This window comes from Rhineura floridana, chromosome 11 (assembly GCF_030035675.1).
Source record: "Rhineura floridana isolate rRhiFlo1 chromosome 11, rRhiFlo1.hap2, whole genome shotgun sequence".
In the NCBI taxonomy this organism is placed as follows: domain Eukaryota; kingdom Metazoa; phylum Chordata; class Lepidosauria; order Squamata; family Rhineuridae; genus Rhineura; species Rhineura floridana.
Genome location: NC_084490.1, coordinates 61,297,528 through 61,319,431, shown reverse-complemented (window position 1 = coordinate 61,319,431; position 21,904 = coordinate 61,297,528). Strand labels below are relative to the sequence as shown.

Genomic DNA, 21,904 nt, shown 5'->3' with positions numbered 1-21,904 from the left:
ATCAGCATTTGCCTATCTGTTGATGTCTGACAAATATGTTGTTAATTTAAATAAATAAATGATTGGTAGCAATGATTTTTTTCTGGAAAAATGTACGTTGCTTTAAGATATAGACGCTCCATATTTATATACTGATTTTAAAAGATATCTTCTGTCATTGCCATTTTGAAGCTATATTACACACATACGAAGAGAGAGAGAGAGAGAGTAGTGTAGTGGCAAATTCAGAAGTGCAGGGTCCCTTCATGATAGTCACATCACACACCGTCACAGCTATGCTCCCCTTTCCACTTTCCTTTGTCTTTCTTGCTCTCCCTATCGTTTCATGAGTCCACACTCCACTACAACAGACATCCCTAGGAGTAAATCAGCATGAAAGGGGAGGCTGTGTGTTAGCTACTGAGAAGAGTCTTCTCAGTGGCTCAGTCGCTTTTTTTCACTCCGATTGGCTCCAGTCAGCACAATAGGACAAATACTCTTCTCATTGGCTAATGCGCTCCATCTTCATGCTGACTGGCTCAAACATAGAGACCCTCTCCCAAAAAAGTAACACGTCTGTGACCCCCTGTGACCCTGTATATAGGCATTTGCCCATATCTCAAGGAAGTCCAGCTCAAGGAAGAGCTGGGAGAAATCTTTCTCTGCTTGATACCCTGCTGAGCTGTTGCCAGTCAGAGTAGACACTATTGGGCTAGTTCAGTGAATAGCCTGACAGCGTGAAACAGGTTTATCTGAATGCAAGGTGCCAGATGTTTTGAAACCAAGAGGGGGAAAGCTAATCCATATATACTCGTATTGAAAGGAATACCAATTAAATAACTAGAGCAGGGGTGGCTAACCTTTAAGGACCACATTCATCTTTGGCCAATAGTGGTTGTGACCACCCCCTACTCTTGCACGTGCACTCTCACATGCATGAACACCATTGTTTAATACAAAGCTTTATTATAATTTTTTGTTTGGTGTACTAATGGTAAGGATTATAGTTAGCATTTACCAGACTGCCTAATATCAGCAGTTGTTACTTGATATTAATTGGAATTAATATGGACTTGTAGTCTCTTTAGATAATCATGGAATAATGCAGATGCCAGACTGTATCCCTGCCTGACACCTCTCTTTGTTTCTTCCATTTCAGTCTACCTTCCCCACATTTATTTTCCCTGCTGATGTTCTCACTTCAGTTGCTACCCATTGAAAAGATTTTTCTTCCTTCATGGATATAATAAAAAAGTAAAATTGGTCAAAATGGAGAGGGAGAGAAAGTAAACCTGCTCCTATTGGTTGTATAGGAAGTTTTCTACAAGAGTTGTGTGACACTGTGTCTTCATTTGCAAAGATGTTGATGGGATTTATATGAGACTTCAGGGTATATAAACCTGAAAGGATCTGTCATTCGAGAATTTTTCGTTCATCAGATTGCCATAAAAATTGACTGAAGCTCTCTGTCCATTTGTATCCCTAACAGACATATCCAGACGACCACTCTGGGATCTGAAAATTGATCAGGCCCTGCTACAAATTCATAATGAGCTGCCCAGTGAGAACTTGACCATCTATTGGCTCTCAGATTATTGTTACCAGGTAATTCAGATTCATTGGTAGGTGGGTAGGAGTTCTAGAATGCCACCCTAAAAACCCTACAATTAGAATAAAGTGACACAAATTGCATATAATTTTCTAGTTCATTATTTTCCAGAAACTGGCACAGGGAAAGGAGGACTGGGGCTTGGGGCCTTGAAAACAGAGGGGCCTCCAGGACTCAGGAGTATGGGAAAGGGCTGAGCCCTGTAGTACCCCTCCCACACACAGTTTAGTAGAATATCTTGAGGTAAAGGGAGAAACAGAAGAAAACAGATTCTGGTATTGTTGTCTATAATCAGCTCATTGTGGCTATGCAGAAGCCTCAACTCTTGGCTCAATAGTTATAACCCTTAAAATATTGAATGTTTCCTAATCTGCTAAAGAAGGGCAGGCAACTGGGTAAAGAAACATGGCTATAGGCTAGAATGGGAAGAGTGTGTACTCAGGGAACCAACAGTGAGGGCAACTGAAATGGTTTAATTTTACACCCACTCCTGTGTCTGTGGCCTGGTAGTGTGTTGGAGGTAGAGCAACAACTGAATAGTTTGTTGATTTAGATATTGTGACAAACTACAATTAAACTTTGTAAACCATGGTTCATGTCTGAACTGAGCCTATGAAAGCTGAAACATTCTTAATGGGAAAAATTACTCCTGGACTCTCATCCCAAGAAAACGTGCAAATAGACTAGTTGAATTAGTGCACTTTTAATTTCAGCGACTGTAATTCTGAACGTTATGAAACTGAGATCACCTAGGGTTTTTTATTATTATTTTAGGGTACCATTGTACAATTTTGTCTGATAATCATTTCTTCTTTCTGAACAAACCACCACTTGCCTTGCTCTAAGCCTAGCAACCCTTCTATTTACTTTGTATATCAAAGATTGGCATTTTTGCTATATCTAATCTTGCCTGGCTTTATTTCTTATCAATGCTCATTTCCCCTTATTTTCTAGTGCAAGCATCAGGAAATGATTTCTTTCCCCATCAACAGAACACCTGAAGTTCCTACTATTAGAGCTGTTGTTGTGGATTCTCGGCATACAGTCACCCTCATGGTCAATAACGCTAAAGATAACAATGAACTTTGCAGGTTAGTGCTTTCTTTTAATATAATATACCTTGAAATAGCTCACAGTTGCCAGCGTTTGTGATGTCCCCATGACCTTGCTATGGTTATTCTTTAGTAAAATTACAGACCTCAGGAAAGTCACCTGCATGAATAATTTGTCCAAAACTAGACTAAATTCTTTTATTAGCTTGAACAAATGTATACTTTTATGTAAACAGTTCCGCAGGTAACCATCATTGGAGAATTTAGGTAATTCTGCAGTAGCTGAAGCAGGAGAACTAGAAAAGATAGTCTGAATTTATAACGAGAAAGAAGACAGTGGGAAGATCACCATAGTGCTGAATAAATTAGATGGCGACACAGATACAAGAGACTGGCTACAGACACACTAGCTGCTTCAAAAGCAGCCAGACGTTGGGTAGAAACACACTCACTGTTCTGCTGGTTCGAATGCGTCTCTACCTCTCTCTTCTGAAAACATTAGTCAAACCCTGCCCCTTAATACTATAAAACCTGGTGGGAGCAGCTTGAGTGTAATTTTTTAATTCAGCTTCAAAGATATGTCACAACTGATTGGCAGATCAACCCGTTCCCCCTTCAGGTGTGGCTAATGGAAACGCTTTGCTGTAGGTGACTAGGTGTTCACAGCCATTTTCTCTGGCTTCAGTTTAAAATGTGTTTAAAGTGAGTTTTCCCATGGCTGGGCACATTTCCCTTCCCTGCTGCTGATCTCAGACCTTTAGGACTGCCCATAGCAAAGCTTTCGGCCAGTCTCAGGCCAGCCTACAGCATAGTGTTTTCATTGGACACACCACGGATTGGCAAACAGATTATATATCAAACAGTTTTGATTGCAGCTTCAAGCTGATTTTATGGAGAAACACACTAGAGCTGCATTTCCCCATGTAAAAAGGGGCAAGGTTTGACTAGCGTGTGTCTCCAACTTCGGAAAACAGAGCTGGAGACGCACTGAAGCCAGCACAACTGCAAGTGTGTCTCTACCCACTGTAGAGAAGGGTTGCAAAAATAAGGAAAGAGAGGAGAGGGAAGCAGAAAATGGAGATAAGGAGAACCCAGCAAGTTTAAGCAGGTAAATGGATCCCTTAAGCTTCTATCTTGTTTGCCTGCTGTCACTTAAATGGTCACAAATACTAAACTGATTGTTTTGCATGTTCTGCAGGGCGGGATAGAGACAAGCAATCATATCACCACACTTAAAGCACTCTTTCTACACAAACTGCACAGGTGTCAGATATCTTTGGATCAACTGGCCCTGTGCGCATCAGGGTGAGGGAGGTAGTAAGTCATCACAGCCAGCTGTAGGGAAGTGTTAGCACATTGGCAAACGGTGGGTCAGTTATTTAGGCCATGCTAGGATGTAGTTATTTATGTGTGACTCTTCTCACACACTCCACTGTGTCCGTGTAATTTCACAGGTGGTTCTAATTTAAAGTAATTTTCAGGATATTTTTCCATTCACTGTTTTGCAGGATACAGTATCATTTTGAAGAATTTGGAAACTACTCCCTAGTGGTTGGGAGTATCAATGGCAGCATCCTGAATGTTTCATGCAAAATAGTTATAAATCAAAGTCCTTTCAACAGCTACCTCCGTATGTTACTTTATGCTTTTATGATTTTTTCCATGTTATTTAATCCAAGTATCAAAACATGCAGAACATAACTGCATATGCTAATTGATATGTGTAGATGCCTCTGGGCAAATTAAGGCCAGGGAAGGGGTTGTACAAATTTGTAGGGCAGTCCAATATCTGAGAGAGGTCAGGTCTCCTGCTTCCCTGGTGCATTCACTATAGCTGCCCAATTTCCCTGCTTTTAAAAGTTTGATAGAAATATCTGTGGGCTATAGGTATGTTCTTAAACCGCAAGGTTTTTTGCCTATTGGTGAATTTCCCTGCTTTTTAATCCGGGAGGTAAGAAATGGGATCCTGTGCAAGTTTGCTGAGAATGGATTGATCATTTCCATGCTTATTGAGTTAGTGGGATTTACTCCCCTGCAATCATGCTTAGGATAGGTGAACCTGACCACAGGGGATGGGGACGGGAGAAGGAGGGAAGGGAGGGCAGAGGGGAGGAGGGGGAGGGGAGCAAGCAGGAGGGGGAGGGGAGGAGGACAGTTTTGATCATTTGCATGTTTATTGAGTTCATTGGGATTTACTCCCGTGCAATCATGCTTAAGATAGGTAAAACTGACTGGGGGGAGGGAGGGCTGGAGTGGGCAGGGGAGGAGGAAGAAGGAAGAGGGGAGGAGGAAGGGAGAGGAGAGGAAAGGCAGGTCATCATTTGCATGCTTATAGAGTTCAATGGTATTTACTCCCGTGCAATCATGCTTAAGATAGGTGAAACTGACCATAGGGAGGAGGAAGGGGAGGGGGAGTAGGGGGAAGGGGAAGGAGGGGTTGGAAGGGGGTGGGGAAGGGAAGGGAGGGGCAAAGGAAGGGGGAGGGGAGGGGCAAGAGGGAGGGAATAGGAGAAGGAGGGTGGGTTTGATCATTTGTATACTGTGAGTTCAATGGGATTTATTTCTGTGCAGTCATGTTTGAAAATGGAAATGGACTGCCTTCTAGTCGATCCCGACTTATGGCAACCCTATGAATAGGGTTTTCATGGTAAACAGAGGTGGTTTTACCATTGCCTTCCTCTGAGGCTGAGAGGCAGCGACTTGCCCAAGGTCACCCAGTGAGCTTCATGACTGTGTGGGGTTTGAACCCTGGTCTCCCAGGTCATAGTCCAACACTGACCCGGGAGAGAGGAGGAGGAAGGGGGAGGAGATTGGGTGGGTGGGCACTGGGCAGAGAGAAAGCCCCTTTCCTTTCCAAAAGAAACATTGTGAAGAGTATCATTGCTTTTCAGCCTTTCCCCCATCTTTTCATTCTACAGCAGGCACATGTAGTCTCTCACCCAAATTTAAACCAAAGCTGTTCCCTGGCCACATCCATACAAGGTCTTATTTCACTTTGGGCAGTCATGGCTTCTCTGAAAAAATCCTGGGAAATGTAGTTAGTGAAGGGTTCTGAGAGTTGCTAGGAGATGCGCTGTTCTCACAGACCTTAAATCAGAGTGGCTGACTGTTAAACCAGTCTGGCCACTGGAGCTCTGTCAGTGGAATAGAAGTCTCCTCTCAGCACCCTTCACATGCTACGCTTCGCAGGATTCTTTGGGGGAAGCCATGACTGTCTCAAGTGAAATCAAAGTCTGACTGTTAAACAAATGTCTGGTGTGGGTGTGGCCCCCTGATTAGCCAAGCCCAGCAGTTGTGAGTCTGGCTCTTAGAATACTGACAGTTGGTTCTTATTGAGCATGCCCGACACTATCATTCAGTTCAATGCAAAATTTATTAAATTAATTAAAAATCAGCCAGGCATTTTTTTAAACTTTTAAACAGCAGAAGATGAAGGTCAGAGTATGGGGCAAGGTCAGTAATAGGATTCCAGGTACTCTGTGAACATGGCTGATTTTTAATGAATTTCAACAGATTATGAGAGCTCTGACAGAAAAAAGTCCAAAAGGGCTCTGGGTTTTTTCCCCTCTCTTTGAACTCTCAATTCTCTCTGACTGTTTTGTGTATCACCATGAAAATTGACAGGGTTGTTAAGCAAGCGTTTCTGAATTCAGGACTATAAGTTTTGTAAGGTTTTGTTTTGAAATGAGCTTATGGGAAGCATCAAAATGGCATGGGGGTATTTTCAATTTAACATTGCGGAATGTGAAAAATCCACGCTGGCTATAGTATACAGCCGCTCTTCTGGCTCTATAATAATCCTGCCCCTCTTCAATGCTAGTCCCTCAGAAAGCATCTTGGAAGAGGTGCAACAATAATACTGGTTTGCAAGCTTTGGATTGTCACAAAGAACTAGTCAATGTGAGAGAGAAATCTATCTGCTGTGAATCCAGTTAGAGATGCTCCTGAAGCACATCACACTTTTTCTCTTGTTGGATGGCTTTAAAAGAGGATTCGTCAAATTCATGGAAGATAAGGCTATCAACAGCTACTAGCCATGATGGCTATGCTCTGCCTCCATAGTTGGAGGCAGTATGCTTCTGAATGCCAGTTGCTGGAAACTGCAGGAAGGGAGAGTACTCTTGCACTTCAGGTCTTACTTGTGGGTTTCCCATGGGCATCTGGTTGGCCACTGTGAGAACGAGATGCTGGATTACAAGGGTCATTGGTCTGATCCAGCAGGCTCTTATGTTTTTATATTTTGTTTTTTTTAAAATAAGCTTTGTTTACTGCCTTGAGATCTTAGCATGCATTCAATAAAAACTGCGCCGGGGGGAGATGAGTGGGCCTTAATTGTTTATGCAGATATGAAAGATTCTGGCCAGAACTGTACTTTGAGATTTGGAATAATCAAAGTTTTCCATTTCTCTTTGCATAGCTATTTTCTTTGCATTTCTTATCTTCGTGGGAATTTTCTCTATTCTGAGATTGGGACAGTTTTGTGTGAGGTAAGTAAATGTCATAATAAGAGATGCCTAAGTTTGCTTGTTTCTCCTGCTATCTTACTTACTGGGAACACTTAATTTATACAGTTTGGGAATGTGGCTTATGCGATGGGACTTAATTACTTCTGGCTCAAAGAGCATTAGTTGAAAACCAGGTTCCCATGTCAAAAATATATAATGACCAATCAAATTCATATACTCAGAATGATATAATCATTTAGAAACTGGGCTGCTAATATCAAAGGGACACACACAGACTTCAAGCAAAGGATGAAAGTGAATGCGAGCCAATGATGTCTAGCAATAGTTGGCATGCTTCAGTAGTCCCACTCAGAAAAAATTAAATTTTGCAGTAATTTACACATTACTGCAAAATGGGGGAAAGTCAAGTTGACAATGTGCTAGTTCTGGTTCACTCTTGAAATCTTCAGAACTCAGTCTCCCACTTAATCACCATCTTGTTCCATTCTTATAAAGCACAGTCTGACTCCACAGTCTCCCACAGTGATCGAGAATAGTGATGAACAAATGCAGCTTTTCCCCTTAATTTAACATTGGCTCAGTGAGTGTTCCTTAAAAATTATGTCTGTATTTATTCCAAGCCCTCTTTTGACACTGTTGTGCTTCTGATATGACTATGCCTGCGCACTCCTGGAGCCTGCCCTACCACTCCTTTATCAATTACCCAATGGCAAGACTTACAGCAAGACTCTTGAGGCATCAAGGCATCCCACCCCAACACTTGCTGGAATATTGTTCTGGCAGTGTCTTAGGCGCCAGGGATCCTGGGAACTGCATATTTTCCTAGAACAACAGCATCCTTGATATGAATGCCAGAAGTCCTGGATACTATATGTCCCATGGCTCCTGACATCAAGAGCCCTAGGACATGTAATTTTTCTGGCACCTAATGGACATCCAAAGAACTTAGGTGCCTGGAATAAACTACAGTACCCAGGAGTCTGGGATGCTACTGTAGCAACATTCAAGGTTCTAGGAAGGATTCAAACAAGACCTCGCTGCTGCTGCTGCTGCTGCTTGCCACATCACTTGATTAGTGGAGGAGTCAGGAAGCACACAGGCAAGATGGAGTTCTTCTCTGCCTTGTAATCTGAGCCAGATAACACTTTATGGGGCTGTAATGCTCGCTATACACCAAAGTTTGAGCATTATGAAAAGCCATCTGTTGTACTCCAAATTAAGTAATAATGCTTTTTAGTGACAGTGGTAGTCTAGACTTATAGAGATTTTAACACTGCATGAAAACATCTTCTAGATCCAGGCTGTAGCCTTGCAGATGCCTATGCACAGACCTTTCTGCTTAGAAAAAGGATTCTGTACAATCTGAAAGTTTGCTGCCTGACTTGACCAACACAGCTGGCTGAATAAAGGTTTTTGGCATATCAGCTACCTAACTGAATTACCTGATTTTTATCACACACACTGAGGAACTAGCTACTGAAAAAGCCATGCCCATAGATTAAAAATAATAACAATGGATGTGTGTATAATGGAAAAAATGTGTCTTACTGGTGCATCTTTGTGAATGTATCTGTATGTTATTTGTGGTATTGCTGAGGTTTTGTTTAGATTGTCATGTCTGAATTTAATTTGCACACTTACCTATTTTGTAAAAATACATCATAAGAAACTAATGAGGTTTAATATAATCCTTAAGGGTGTTCTAAAACAACCAGCAGTTTCCAACAGCAGTATGAAATACAGAAGCAACATGGTTTTCCCAAAGGGATCCTCATTTAAATTTTGGCAAGTGACAGAAACATCTGTAATTATCTGTTCTACACAGCTAGTAAAGATTCAGAAGCCCTGCCCTCCTTTGCTTCTTGTCCCAGGAAATACCTTGGGAAACCTTAATTCTGTCATTTGTAAGCTTTGTTGTTGTTATGTGCCTCCAAGTCGACTACGACTTATGGCGACCCTATGAATCAGCAACCTCCAAGAGCATCTGTCATGAACCACCCTGTTCAGATCTTGTACGTTCAGGTCTGTGGCTTCCTTTAGGGAATCAATCCATCTCTTGTTTGGCCTTCCTCTTCTTCTACTCCCTTCTGTTTTTCCCGCATTATTGTCTTTTCTCATGATGTGTCCAAAGTATGATAACCTCAGTTTCATCATTTTAGCTTCTAGTGATAGGTCTGGTTTAATTTGTTCTAACACACAATTATTTGTCTTTTTTGCAGTCCATGGTATCTGCAAAGCTCTCCTCCAACACCACATTTCAAACGAGTTGATTTTTCTCTTACCTGCTTTTTTCACTGTCCAACTTTCACATCCATACATAGAGATCGGAAATACCATGGTCTGAATGATCCTGGCCTTTAGTGTTCAGTGATACATCTTTGCATTTGAGGACCTTTTCTAGTTCTCTCACAGCTGCCCTCCCCAGTCCTAGCCTTCTTCTGATTTCTTGATTATTGTCTCCATTTTGGTTAATGACTGCGCCAAGGCATTGATAATCCTTGACAAGTTCAATGTCCTCATTGTCAACTGTAAAGTTACATAAATCTTCTGTTGACATTACTTTAGTCTTTTTGACGTTCAGCTGTAGTCCTGCTTCTGTGCTTTCCTCTTTTACTTTCATCAGCATACGTTTCAAATCATTACTGCTTTCTGCTAGTAGTATGGTATCGTCTGCATATCTTAAATTATTGATATTTCTCCTTCCAATTTTCACATCTCCTTCATCTTGGTCCAGTCCTGTTTTCCCTATGATATGTTCTGCGTATAGATTAAATAAATAGGGTGATAAAATACACCCCTGTCTCACACCCTTTCCAATGGGGAACAAATTGGTTTCTCCATATTCTGTCCTTACAGTAGCCTCTTGTGCAGAGTATAGGTTGTGCATCAGGACAATCAGATGTTGTGACACCCCCATTTCTTTTAAAGCATTCCATAGTTTTTCATGATCTACACAGTCAAAGGCTTTGCTGTAATATATAAAGCACAGGGTGATTTTCTTCCGAAATTCCTTGGTCCATTCCATTATCCAACATATGTTTGCGATATGATCTCTGGTGCCTCTTCCCTTTCTAAATCCAGCTTGGACATCTGGCATTTCTCGCTCCATATATGGTAAGAGCCTTTGCTGTAGAATCTTGAGCATTACTTTACTTGCATGGGATATTAAGGCAATAGTTTGATAATTACTGCATTCCCTGGGATCCCCTTTCTTTGGAATTGGGATGTATATGGAACGCTTCCAGTCTGTGGGCCATTGTTTAGTTTTCCATATTTCTTGACACATTTTTGTCAAAATTCGGACAGATTCAGTCTTAGTAGCTTATAGCAACTCTATTGGTATGCCATCTATTCCTGGTAATTTGTTTCTTCCAAGTATTTTAAGAGCAGCTTTCACCTCGCATTCTAAAATTTCTGGTTCTTCATCATATGGTTCCTCCGTGAATGAATCTGTCATCCTGGCATCTCTTTTATAGAGTTCTTCAGTGTATTGCTTCCATCTTCCTTTTATTTTATCTCGGTCAATCAGTGTGTTCCCCTGTTGATTATTCAACATCCCTACTCTTGGTTTAAATTTCCCTTTCATTTCTCTAATCTTTTGGAACAGGGTTCTTGTTCTACCCTTTTTGTTGTCCTTGTCTATTTCTATACAGTAACTATGTAATAGTTCTCTTTGTCCCTACGTACTAGTCGCTGTATTGTTGCATTTAGGATTCTGACTGTGTTTCTATCTCCTTATGCTTTTGCTTTCCTTCTCTCTTGAACCATTTTAAGAGTTTCTTCAGTCATCCATTGAGGTCATTCTGTTTTTAACTAGAGGTATTGTCTTTTTGCATTCTTCCCTGATAACACAAGCTATACAAATGAAACAAATGTTAATGTCCACTGATTCATAAATGGCTTTCTTGCCCTTTCATTAGCCGCAATCACAAATGACTCTGTAGCAAGAAAACATTTGAAGATATGGACACAATGCTTGGAGGTGTGCATCCTGCTGCCTATTCGCTCAACCGTTTTCTGTCCTGGCTTAACATCTTACAGGAGAGGGATGACCAGCTGGGTCAAGGAAGTGATTACTTCCTCCTTGTGAGAGGTAGTGGTTTCAACAGCCTTAAAGGAGATGGTTATGGCACTGCTCCTAGAGAAGCCTACTCTGGACTTTGAAAATTTATGTCTCCTGGGTTCTAACCTTTCCTTTCAGATTTACTTTTGCAGCCAGGTAGCAGTCTAATACAAAACCCTCTTGGCTGATGTTTATTATATGTAACATTTTCATTTGCTTGCATATGTCACTGAAATGGCTTTGTTTACCTTAACGGATGACATATCCTGGGAGAAGGACCTCTCATGTCTATCACTGATCCTGGTATCCTTGCGGATTGACATTCCAGGATAGGGATCAAGGGCACTGTGGTCCAATGGTTCTGTTCTTATCTAGCTGGATGGATATTTCCAGAAACTGGTGCTGGAGGACCATTGTTCTGCCCCATACCCTTGTGCTGTGCTATTTTACAGTGCTCTGTTTTGTCTCCCATGTTCAACATCTACATGAAATGGCTAAGTGAGGTCACCTAGACATTTGGAGTGAGGTGCTATCAGTATGCTGATGCCACCCAGAAGAACCTTCTGCTAGCTGAGGCTGGTGCACTAGCTTCTCCTGCACTGAAATAGCCTGATCACTGGCACCTGTCCTCTGGTAACCTCTAGGTTAGACTATAGCAATATGTGGCACATGGAGAAGCCTTTGAAGACTACTCAAAAACTTCAGTTTGTCCAGAAGACAGCTGCTAGACTATTGAGTGGGACTGATCAGACAGAACACATTCCACAAGTACTTAAACAACTTCATTGGCTGCCACTCCACCTCAGAGTACAACTCAAAGCATTTATTTTAAACCTGTACAAGCCCTATATAGCTTAGGATCTGATTATGTAAAGGGCTTCCTACTCCTACAGTACATGAACATGCCCAAACATAGTGGTCATGTGCAGAGACCTTTCTGTACATACCCACACCGCACCTTCTGTTTTAAAGTGAGTTGCAACCAAGGAAAGGGACCTTTTCGGTGGCAGTGCCCTTTCTCTGGAACACTCTTCCCAGGGAGTACCATCTTTTTTTTTGTAGTGTGTGGTGAAGATATTTTTATTTACTGAGGTTTAACATTTTTAATTATTTACTTTTATTCTGCTATGCAGCTGATTCTTTTAGGCTGTTACTATGTTGTACCATTTGTTGTATTTTTACTGTTGTAGCCATCATGGTATGGTTCCCTGCAATTTTCATTGTAAACTAAAGGACAGGATATCAAGTGGTATCAATTGCTAGCTAGATCAAACACTTAAGGTACTCTTACCAAGGAATAAAATCTGACCTTTATTTATTACTCATTCACAGCATTGAACCAATCAGAAATTGGCTTTTCAAGAAGATGAATCCTACAGAAACTGATCGACTTATTAATTCAGTAAGCTCTTGCAATAATATAAATTGCAATAACATACATTTTAAAACACTATCAAGAATTTACTCAAAAGTTTGAGGGGTACACAAAAGAGGTCATAAGAACATTCTTTGATAACTGGGTTTTTGTCTTCACAAAGATGGCTGAGTTAAGGTGAGTTCACACATGCATGTTGATTACTTGATGAGTGAAGCACCAAGTAATATTATCCATGTATGAAACCGCTATCACAGATCAGCCATCACTCAGCATAATCTCAAGTGCAATCATTTTTCAGAAAGGCAATTCAGTCACTCAGACATCCAATAAGGTTCATGAGTATAAATCAGACTCAGATCTTGGCTGAGGGGAGAGTCCAGGAGGCAAGACAACATGCCATTCATTTTAGTGGGCTTATTCCCAGGTAACTGAATATAAGATTGAAGCCTGAAAATATGATAGCCGCAAATTACTAGTGTGACTTTAATTTTGGCCTCTGTGATAGCTTTGAGAGAGGAGAGTATTCCACTGAAAGACTATTCACTTTTTTATAAAGAAGGGGTTTACCTTTCTTCAATATTTTTCTTGGTCTAGTAAAACCCAAGATCTGATAAATAGCCAGCCCAAAATAATTAAGAGGAGCCCTAAAATGTGTGCAAATTACTTTCACAATTTCAGTTCCTCATTAGCACACAATGGGAATAGTAATAACATTAGCTGATTCAATAGAGGACATGGACCTGTTGTATAGAAAAATAGTGTCCTGGATATGGTTCCAGCCAACACTGAAGTACTGGACTGCTGCAGTGGTCACTGGACCAAGGTCTCACACTGAAATTGGTAGCACTTAATAGGAACATCTTTCACAGAACACAGAACACACACACACACTATATTAAATGGGTAGGACTTTATTAACGCCCATCAATCTCAATGCTAATGTTTCCTTTGATTTTAAGGAGCTTGGATCCCCAAGCAGAACAGATTGCATTGATGGCAATTTGCCAGCTGGGATATGGAGTGTTGCTTCCTCCCTACAAAGACTTCGTTCCCTGGACACCTTTAGAGGGTAACTTGCAGCTATGAAAAAATTCTTACCATATACTTTAAATATGGTTCTCAGCTGTTTCCTTTTGTAAGATTCATTGAAAGGAGAATCCACTTGTGCTAGACACCATGAAAAGCTCAGCAATAAACAAAGATTAAGTGATCATAGAATCATAGAATAGTGGAGTTGGAAGGGGCCTATAAGGTCATCAAGTCCAACCCCCTCCTCAATGCAGGAATCCAAATCAAAGCATTCCCGACAGATGGCTGTCCAGCTACCTCTTGAATGCCTCCAGTGTCAGAGAGCCCACTACCTCTCTAGGTAATTGATTCCATTGTCGTATGGCTCTAATGGTTAGGAAGTTTTTCCTGATGTCCAGTCATAATCTGGCTTCCTGCAACTTGAGCCCATTATTCCGTGTCCTGCACTCTGGGATGACTGAGAAGAGATCCCGGCCCTCCTCTATGTGACAACCTTTCATGTACTTGAAGAGTGCTATCATATCTCCCCTCAGTCTTCTCTTCTCCAGGCTAAACATGCCCAGTTCTTTCAGTCTCTCCTCATAGGGCTTGGTTTCCAGTCCCCTGATCATCCTTGTTGCCCTCCTCTGAACCTGTTCCAGTTTGCCTGCATCCTTCTTGAAGTGTGGAGACCAGAACTGGACGCAGTATTCAAGATGAGGCCTAACCAGTGCTGAATAGAGAGGAACTAATACTTCACGTGATTTGAAAACTATATTTCTGTTAATGCAGCCTAATATAGCATTGGCCTTTTTTTCAGCCACATCACACTGTTGGCTCATATTCAGCTTGTGATCAACGACAATTCCAAGATCCTTCTCACATGTCATATTGCTGAGCCGAGTATTCCCCATCTTATAACTGTGCATTTGGTTTCTTTTTCCTAAGTGTAGAACTTTGCGTTTATCCCTGTTGAATTTCATTCTGTTGTTTTCAGCCCAATGCTCTAGCCTATCAAGGTCCCTTTGAATTTTATTCCTGTCTTCCACGTTATTAGCTATGCCCCCTAATTTTGTATCATCTGCAAATTTGATAAGCAATAAGATGGATAAGCATAAGATGGTATAAACAGAACACTGTCTGTTTCTTAGCTATGATTAAGGAATTGGGCCCGCCCACAAATTACATGCTTCCTCTCTCCAGCTCCTCCCAACTCAAGCATGATCTCTTGGCTCATTCCCAGTCCCTTAACTGTGGGTATAGTAATTCAAAATTCAGAAACCAGTCCCCAAAATATAGAAAACCCTGGGAAATGCTGGGTAGAGAATAAAATGGAAAATACAAAACATCATTATAATGTTTTCTCAGCAGAATGGAAAAGAACATTTGATAGGAACCATCTGCCTCAACTACCTCTTTATGCAGATTTGCTCTGTAGTCCTGTTTGCATCATACTTGGGACCAATTACCATCACCAGCAAACCAACCACTTTAAAACCAATGAAACAACAAACAATCTAACCTTCTCTTACCTCTTCTCACAAGGGGATAAGGTTACATAAAGATTACTCACTCTTCATGAGAAATCTTCCAATTACATTAAAATGTCTACTCAGGTCAGACTGATCCCTAAAGTGTGTGTGAGGGAACCCACATAATAACTCACCCACAACTATAAAACATCCCTAAGGGACAAGTCCCTTTGTGTCACCCCCTTTTGGATCATCACAGTTGCTGATGCAAGTGTAGCCTGCTTTGAATGTAAACAGTCCATTATGGACCAATACTTCAAACACGGGCTAACATCTGGACTGGGAAGATCTTAAAAATCCCAGGCAACGGTAAAATAGCCATAGAGAGAGATGATGCAGACAGAGAGCTGGAATCAACACTTTCCCCTTCCAGCTGCTCTCTCTCTTCTGTAACTTACTTTGAATTTCAACAGCCCACCACAGAGCATGCTGTAAGCACAGGTGATAAATATCCCAGTCAGCAAAGTCGCTTTTTCTATATGCACTTACTGTGGGAAGCAGGATACTGGATGGTCAAATCCAGCAGGGGTCTTATGTTCCCTCTACTCACATCTCTTTTTGCCCCTTGTTGTCCAAAGTATGTATGTTTGGCCAATGAGAACCCAGCTGCAGCAAGCTTAAGTCACTTCACAGGGTTATGTCAGGTGAAGACAGGTGTTTTCACTATAGATCAAGTGACAGGTCTGGTATCTAGGAGGCCCGCCTGAAGCAGTCAAGACACTAAAAAGGAGTTTATGATATCATAAACCCTTGGAAGTAGATATATGGCCACATTCCTTAAAACACCTAACTAGGGGTAGATCCACTGCAGTCACCAAAGTATATAATTTGCCTATTGCCCCCATTTTCTCTTTGAGTTTGCTAAAAAAAAGTTCCAATGTGGCATACATAAATTGCTTGTTTATTGTGTATCTTATGAATATTCTACACACCACTTTATAATTGAGCTAAATGGATATTTATGAAGTACAAAGCTATTTAATAATCACCAAAAGGTGTAATGATTGAAAAGATTTTAGTGAGGCAGGCAGGAGCAATTGCAATCCAGAGACTTCCTTTAGGTGCCAGCAAAAACTATTTGCCCTTTAAATCGTAGTCCTCGCTAGAGCAAATTGCTCTAAATGCCCTTAAATATTAGGCAGGCACCATCTCTGTTATCTTTTCAACGCCTTTTGAAGACTTTCCTATTTCAACAAGCCTTTTAAGTTGAGACCTATCCCAGTCTGCATCTGTGTTGGAATTGCTTTTAATATGTTTTTTTTTAATTTTAAACAATGTTTTTAACCCTTTTTAAAAGATGTTTTTACAGCTTTTTTTAAAATGTTTTTAAAGCTGTTTTGTTTTAATGTATTTTAAGGTCTGTTTTTATGATGTTTTGATGTGTTTTTAGCACTTTTGTTTGCTGCCCTGGGCTCCTGCTGGGAGGAAGGGCAGGATATAAATCAAATAATAAATAAATAAATAGTGTTCAATTCCATTCGAATTGTCATGTGCAAGGTGGCTTAAATACAAGTAGGGTGACCAGATTCATAGATAAAGTGACTGGGCAAACTGGTTAATCTTAACTGTAGTTAGTTGAAACAAATCAATTTCAAGCCATAGTTTATGAAGCTACCTTGTTTCAGCTAACCATACTTAACATTAACCATAGTTTAGTGTTCCGTCAAGACACTAAACTGCGGCTAATATAAAATGTAGGCTCCCAGTTGCCTTGCATCTGGCCCAGAGGAGTAAAGGGTGTGCAGCCAATGAGAACCTGCATGTTTCCTCACTAATAAGATGAATTATCAGAGTATTTTCCTATCTCTGTGCCTTCATCATTCAATAGATCCTTGAAGCTCACAGGCTTTTTTTTGGATTCTTAAACACTTCTGTCTCTTTATTTACAAATTCATGAAGTTCTGCATACCTAAACTGTCTCCTGAATATGCAGAAACCACTACCTTTTTTGAGGGGGAGGGGAGACCCAGTTTCACTTCCAAACTGATAGGCACCTGACCAGACAAATTTGCTATTAGAGAGAATAAGTGGGGATCCACAACAACAGAATACAGTGCATTCCCAGCCCCTAACTGGAATGTTTTTGTTAGGGCACAAGCCAGCCTGAATAGCCTTGTAGCTCTGTTTAGGGCTCCAAAAGAGGTGGACAGGTTTCAGCTGAGTTGGGAGGTGAAAGAATACATTTTTCTTCTGGAGTTTCCTGAAATCTCAGCACTGTCCTATGAAAGGACTCAGATTCAAGGGCCAGCACAAAACAAGAGTGTTGGATCATGGGATTTGAGAGAAGTGCCTCTTTTCTTCCCCTTTCTTGAAACATCCCTACACAGTACAGCTGATAAGGGTTTTAACTCATAATTATGTTTATCGCTCCAAACTTAATCCCCAGCTTGGATCCTTACTGTAAGCAGCTAGGGGCTCAAGAAAAGCATTTTCTTCTCTCTCTCTCCCCCCTCCCAAACCGGCACCTATAATTTTCCATACTTTCTGGAAGCTCACAAGTCTTTGGACTGTTTGTGGGTTTCTAACTTTTTAAAAAAACAAACATATATTATATACCTAAGGAGTGCAGAAACCACTTTCTAGTTTCTGGATGGCTCTCTTATGCTTCCAGACTGACTGGCTGTTGAACAACCAAATTTGCTTTTGGAAAGAGGTATGAGATGAGTTTAAGGGCAACACTATCTCTGGGTCATACTTGCTCTTCTGGTATTTGTAAACGTGGTCCTTCCTGCTGTGAGATGGCTGGCTGTAGTTTAGTTTTGAGAGGTCTGCAGTGTTATTAGAAAATGCCAGTTTGGAAAGTGGCCATTTGTAAGGCACATGGTGGCATTTCATATTAAGGAAAGACAACAAGCTTGTTTGACAGTCTCTTTAAGTGTAGGATTGAACATCCCCCCCATCACCCTGGTAATATTTAAAAGGCAGTCATTTAATCACACCTTGTAGGATAGCAGCAATAACTAAATATGTTCATTTAGAACTTGTCCTCTCAGACAGTGATATTTAACTATTTCTAACAGTCAAATATGCACAGCCGGTATATAATCTTGCTTTGCTTTTCCCATTGTAGGTTAGCCCTTATAATTATGGTCTTTGTGAATTATGGTGGAGGAAAGTACTGGTTCTTCAAGCATTCAAGCTGGAATGGTAAAATTTTGTTCTTGACCCTCACTTCCTTCATAGATATAGAGAGCACCAAACATGCCAGAGTTACTTTAACAGGACCAAAGACCAAATGTCTGTAACAGAAGATGGGTAAGCAGTAGGGATGGAATCCTCTCATTTTTTACATTTCATTTTTAAGTGTGCCCCCCCAGTGGTCATTAACAATCCAATTCATTTTTCCTCTATATCTTTTTATTTTTCCAATCTCCGATTGTTTTTGCTTTGCAGAGAATTATCAATATTATAATCACTATTTATTCACGAGTCTCCACTGATATCAGTCTTTATTCTGAACTCTGTAATGATTTCCTGTTTGCATTGTTTTTCAAGTGTACTGCAGAGCAGATTAAGGCAGATAATCAAGTCAGTGTTTTCCCCCCTGCTGCTTACAATCAACATCTCATTTCCTCCTCCTGCTTTCTGTCTGTCCGTCCATTACAATCAAAACATCACTGACATCAGTGAAAGAGAATACACATTTGAAGAGCTCACATAGAAAGTAGATCGATAAAAGTATCACTCATACCATCAATGATTTTAAAGCAATTTTTTTTAAAAAAACACAAATTATTATTATTATTATTAACATTTGTATACCGCCCCATAGCCGAAGGTCTCTGGGTGGTTTACAACAATTAAAAACATTAAAAACAAATATACAAATTTAAAAACACTTTTTAAAAAAAATTGTGGAAAAAAGAAGAAAAAACTGGAAACCAGGCACGGAGAGTTGCTATTTCAAAATCCTCTCTGGAAAGAGAGAATATCAGAAATAATAATCAGATTATTGCAGAAACAGGATGCAGATACTTCCTGCTATTAAGACTTCTCACAAATGCCTCCTACTTCAGCTACTGTAAACAAAAAAACCCTTCAGCTAGAATCCCTAGGGCAGGGATTCCCAAACTGTGGCCTGCAAGCTTTATTCAGCTAGTCCACAATGCGTCTGTAACAATACAGTTAAATATCATATAGCATCTAACAAAGCACATTACAATTGTTACAACAGACAGAAAAATCATTAAGTAGTCCACCAAGACCCTCAGCAATTTTCAAGTGGACAAGTGGGGGAAAAGTTTGGGAGCCATTGCCCTAAGGCCTAACTATACATTACATGTAAATGCGTGTAATTGAACCCGACTGCCCCTTCTTTCAGGAAAAGCTTCTTCAGGAGGGGACAATTTGTAGCGGAAAATAGTGGAAAATAGTGGAAGGCTGAGGGGATACTCACTTATTTGCTCTAAACTGCCCCTCTGAGGTACTTTTTATCTTACTTTTGGAAGACAAGTACACATTTGGAGCCCTGTGGGAAGAAAAGAGGGGGTCTTGGAGCAGAGAAGAAAATGTGACTCTCTAGACTATTTCTGCAGTACAAATTGCCCCCTGCTTTACCTAAAAAAAGAAAAGAGTTGTTGAGAGTTTGGTTAGACACATTTTACATGTAACATTTAGGTAAACCCTCAGTTACACATATTTTAGCAAGTGGAGAAAATGATTAATATGCTTCAGGCCTAAACATTTGGTTTTTGCATAGAAAATCTTTAGTAGCTGACTTTTTATTATGAAGATTAAATCATTTCTTATTTTCTCTTTGTAGGACTAACCGTAGCAGACCTTGTCTTTCCGTGGTAATTCATCCTGATCGCTAATATGACTTCACAGAGATCAAGAAAGTTTATTCAGAAGATCCCCATATGGGGTTTTCCTTGACTGTATGTCAATCTGATCTGATCTGATCCTGGATTCTCAACAAGAGCAATCAACACGATAGTTATTTTTTTCTTAGTCCTGTGATTTTAGAGTAAAAAAAACCACATACACAGATATGAAACCTCTCATCTCCATTTTCTGAAATGGGGTGTTTAAAATTAATTAACTGCCATTTTTAAGTTTCCAAATCAACTTCCATGCCCTGAAAAACCAGATAGACTCCTGATATACACCTAAATACTGATTTTCACTTTACATGTAGCACTTGTGTGTATCTTACAAAATACACAAACCTCTCATCATAGAAGATCATGCCTATGTAAAATTCAATATATATATTTCTAAGCACTTGGAAACAGTGGCCATGAAGAGACTGGATGCTCATGTTTGAGGGTGTATAATTTGAGTGATGGGGCTGTGTATTGTTTGTATAAACAATTTCCTCTTCAGCATCAAGCTGAGGGAAAACTAATGCTGCCTTTTTACAGTAGAAGGCGGCTGTGCACATAATGAACCTGATTGGTGGACACCTGTGACATTATGAACACCCACCCTCCACTTAGCAGTTTTTCAACTTAAAAGACTTTTTTTTAAAAGGCAACAAACGATGGAGTGCAATTAGTTCATTCACTCATTTTGTTAAATGAAGGCAGACAGCCTGCCTGAAATGGGGTGGGGGCGCTGCCATATACACAACTGAATCAGCCTTCAGTTTGCTATTTAATATGTATATCAAAAGGCAGCCCATAGGTTAGCAGAAGGGGGCTCGCTCTGCAGGGGAGAAAAAACATGGCAAGTCCAGTTGTAAGAAATGTCTGTCCACACCTTGAATATCTTTAAGGGTCACATTTTACTAGGATAGACTTTTACTAGGGCAGACTGTGTATATTCTTAGGATTCTTGGCTTCTGCTCCCACACACGCACACGAACACACACCACATCTATTAGTGAAGGGTTCCCAAAATCCTGGAGCTAGCCCTGAACATAGGATAACATACGCTAGTTAGATCTTTCTTGAGCAAACATGATTTCCCCCCCTCCCTTTTGCCTTTCTAGGTTTGTGTTCATCATGGGGACCTCGATTTCACTGTCTATGAGTTCCATGCTGAGACGAGGATGTTCCAAATGGCGACTGCTGGGGAAAGTCCTGTGGAGAAGTCTCCTCCTGTTTTTAATAGGGGTCATAGTTGTGAACCCAAATTACTGCCTTGGGCCTTGTAAGTGCTGAGACAGGTTTGATTGTTTCTTTTCAGGTCGACCACAGATCATGCCACTTCACATCTAAATAGCTGCCCCTTGTGTGGCTTTCCACCCGTGACCCACTCCATTGTAAATCCCATCATAGTTGTGTGATACTTCCCGTTTTCTCTCTCTGCCATAAATTGCAGAAGTAACATAAGGAGAAATGATACCTTCTCAAGAACCCACAGTTCAAAGGATAATTTGCAAAAATTTCTGCTGTGACTTCCTGATAGGCAACACAGAGAATCAGGGGCCTTAGACCTCAGGATCTGCGGAAACAGCAAGGCCAGGCCCTTTGTCTACTCTGGACTGGAAACAGAAGTCATTCAGTCTCCTGTTTTAGAAATGCCTAGTTGTAGGGGCATAGCCTTGATTGTTACCTTTTGTTACCCCAGAGGAGCTACAGCAATTAGGTTCATTTGCTATGCTTTTTCAATCCTAGCTAATGTTTGCAATGTCTCTTTCTTCCCTCTCTGACCCCTCTACCTTTAGATTATCTAACTTGTCATTTATGTTATGCTTCGTATCTTCCATGTTAGCCTTAGATGTTAGGAGAAGAGTTAAGGCACGTACAAATTCACACATGCACCAGAAAGCATCAAAGTGGCAAGTCAAGGAAGGCGTCTTCCTTAATTTCCACACCATGTAGGCAGTAAATACATGCATACTGTTTACATGTAACCTCCATGCATCTATGCT

The 21,904-nt window shown here is 40.6% G+C and overlaps 1 protein-coding gene across 1 annotated transcript in view; it reads left to right on the top strand.

The window, feature by feature from the left end:
- Positions 1 to 21,904, top strand: part of HGSNAT (heparan-alpha-glucosaminide N-acetyltransferase) — a 40,276-nt gene that overhangs the window by 4,369 nt on the left and 14,003 nt on the right. Inside the window, exons 2-10 of the mRNA XM_061591043.1 lie at positions 1,469 to 1,584; positions 2,543 to 2,679; positions 4,149 to 4,270; positions 7,058 to 7,127; positions 12,502 to 12,571; positions 13,507 to 13,616; positions 18,158 to 18,234; positions 19,850 to 19,880; positions 21,020 to 21,180. Of these exons, the coding sequence (XP_061447027.1) occupies positions 1,469 to 1,584; positions 2,543 to 2,679; positions 4,149 to 4,270; positions 7,058 to 7,127; positions 12,502 to 12,571; positions 13,507 to 13,616; positions 18,158 to 18,234; positions 19,850 to 19,880; positions 21,020 to 21,180 (894 nt within the window). The remainder of the gene's footprint in view (positions 1 to 1,468; positions 1,585 to 2,542; positions 2,680 to 4,148; positions 4,271 to 7,057; positions 7,128 to 12,501; positions 12,572 to 13,506; positions 13,617 to 18,157; positions 18,235 to 19,849; positions 19,881 to 21,019; positions 21,181 to 21,904) is intronic.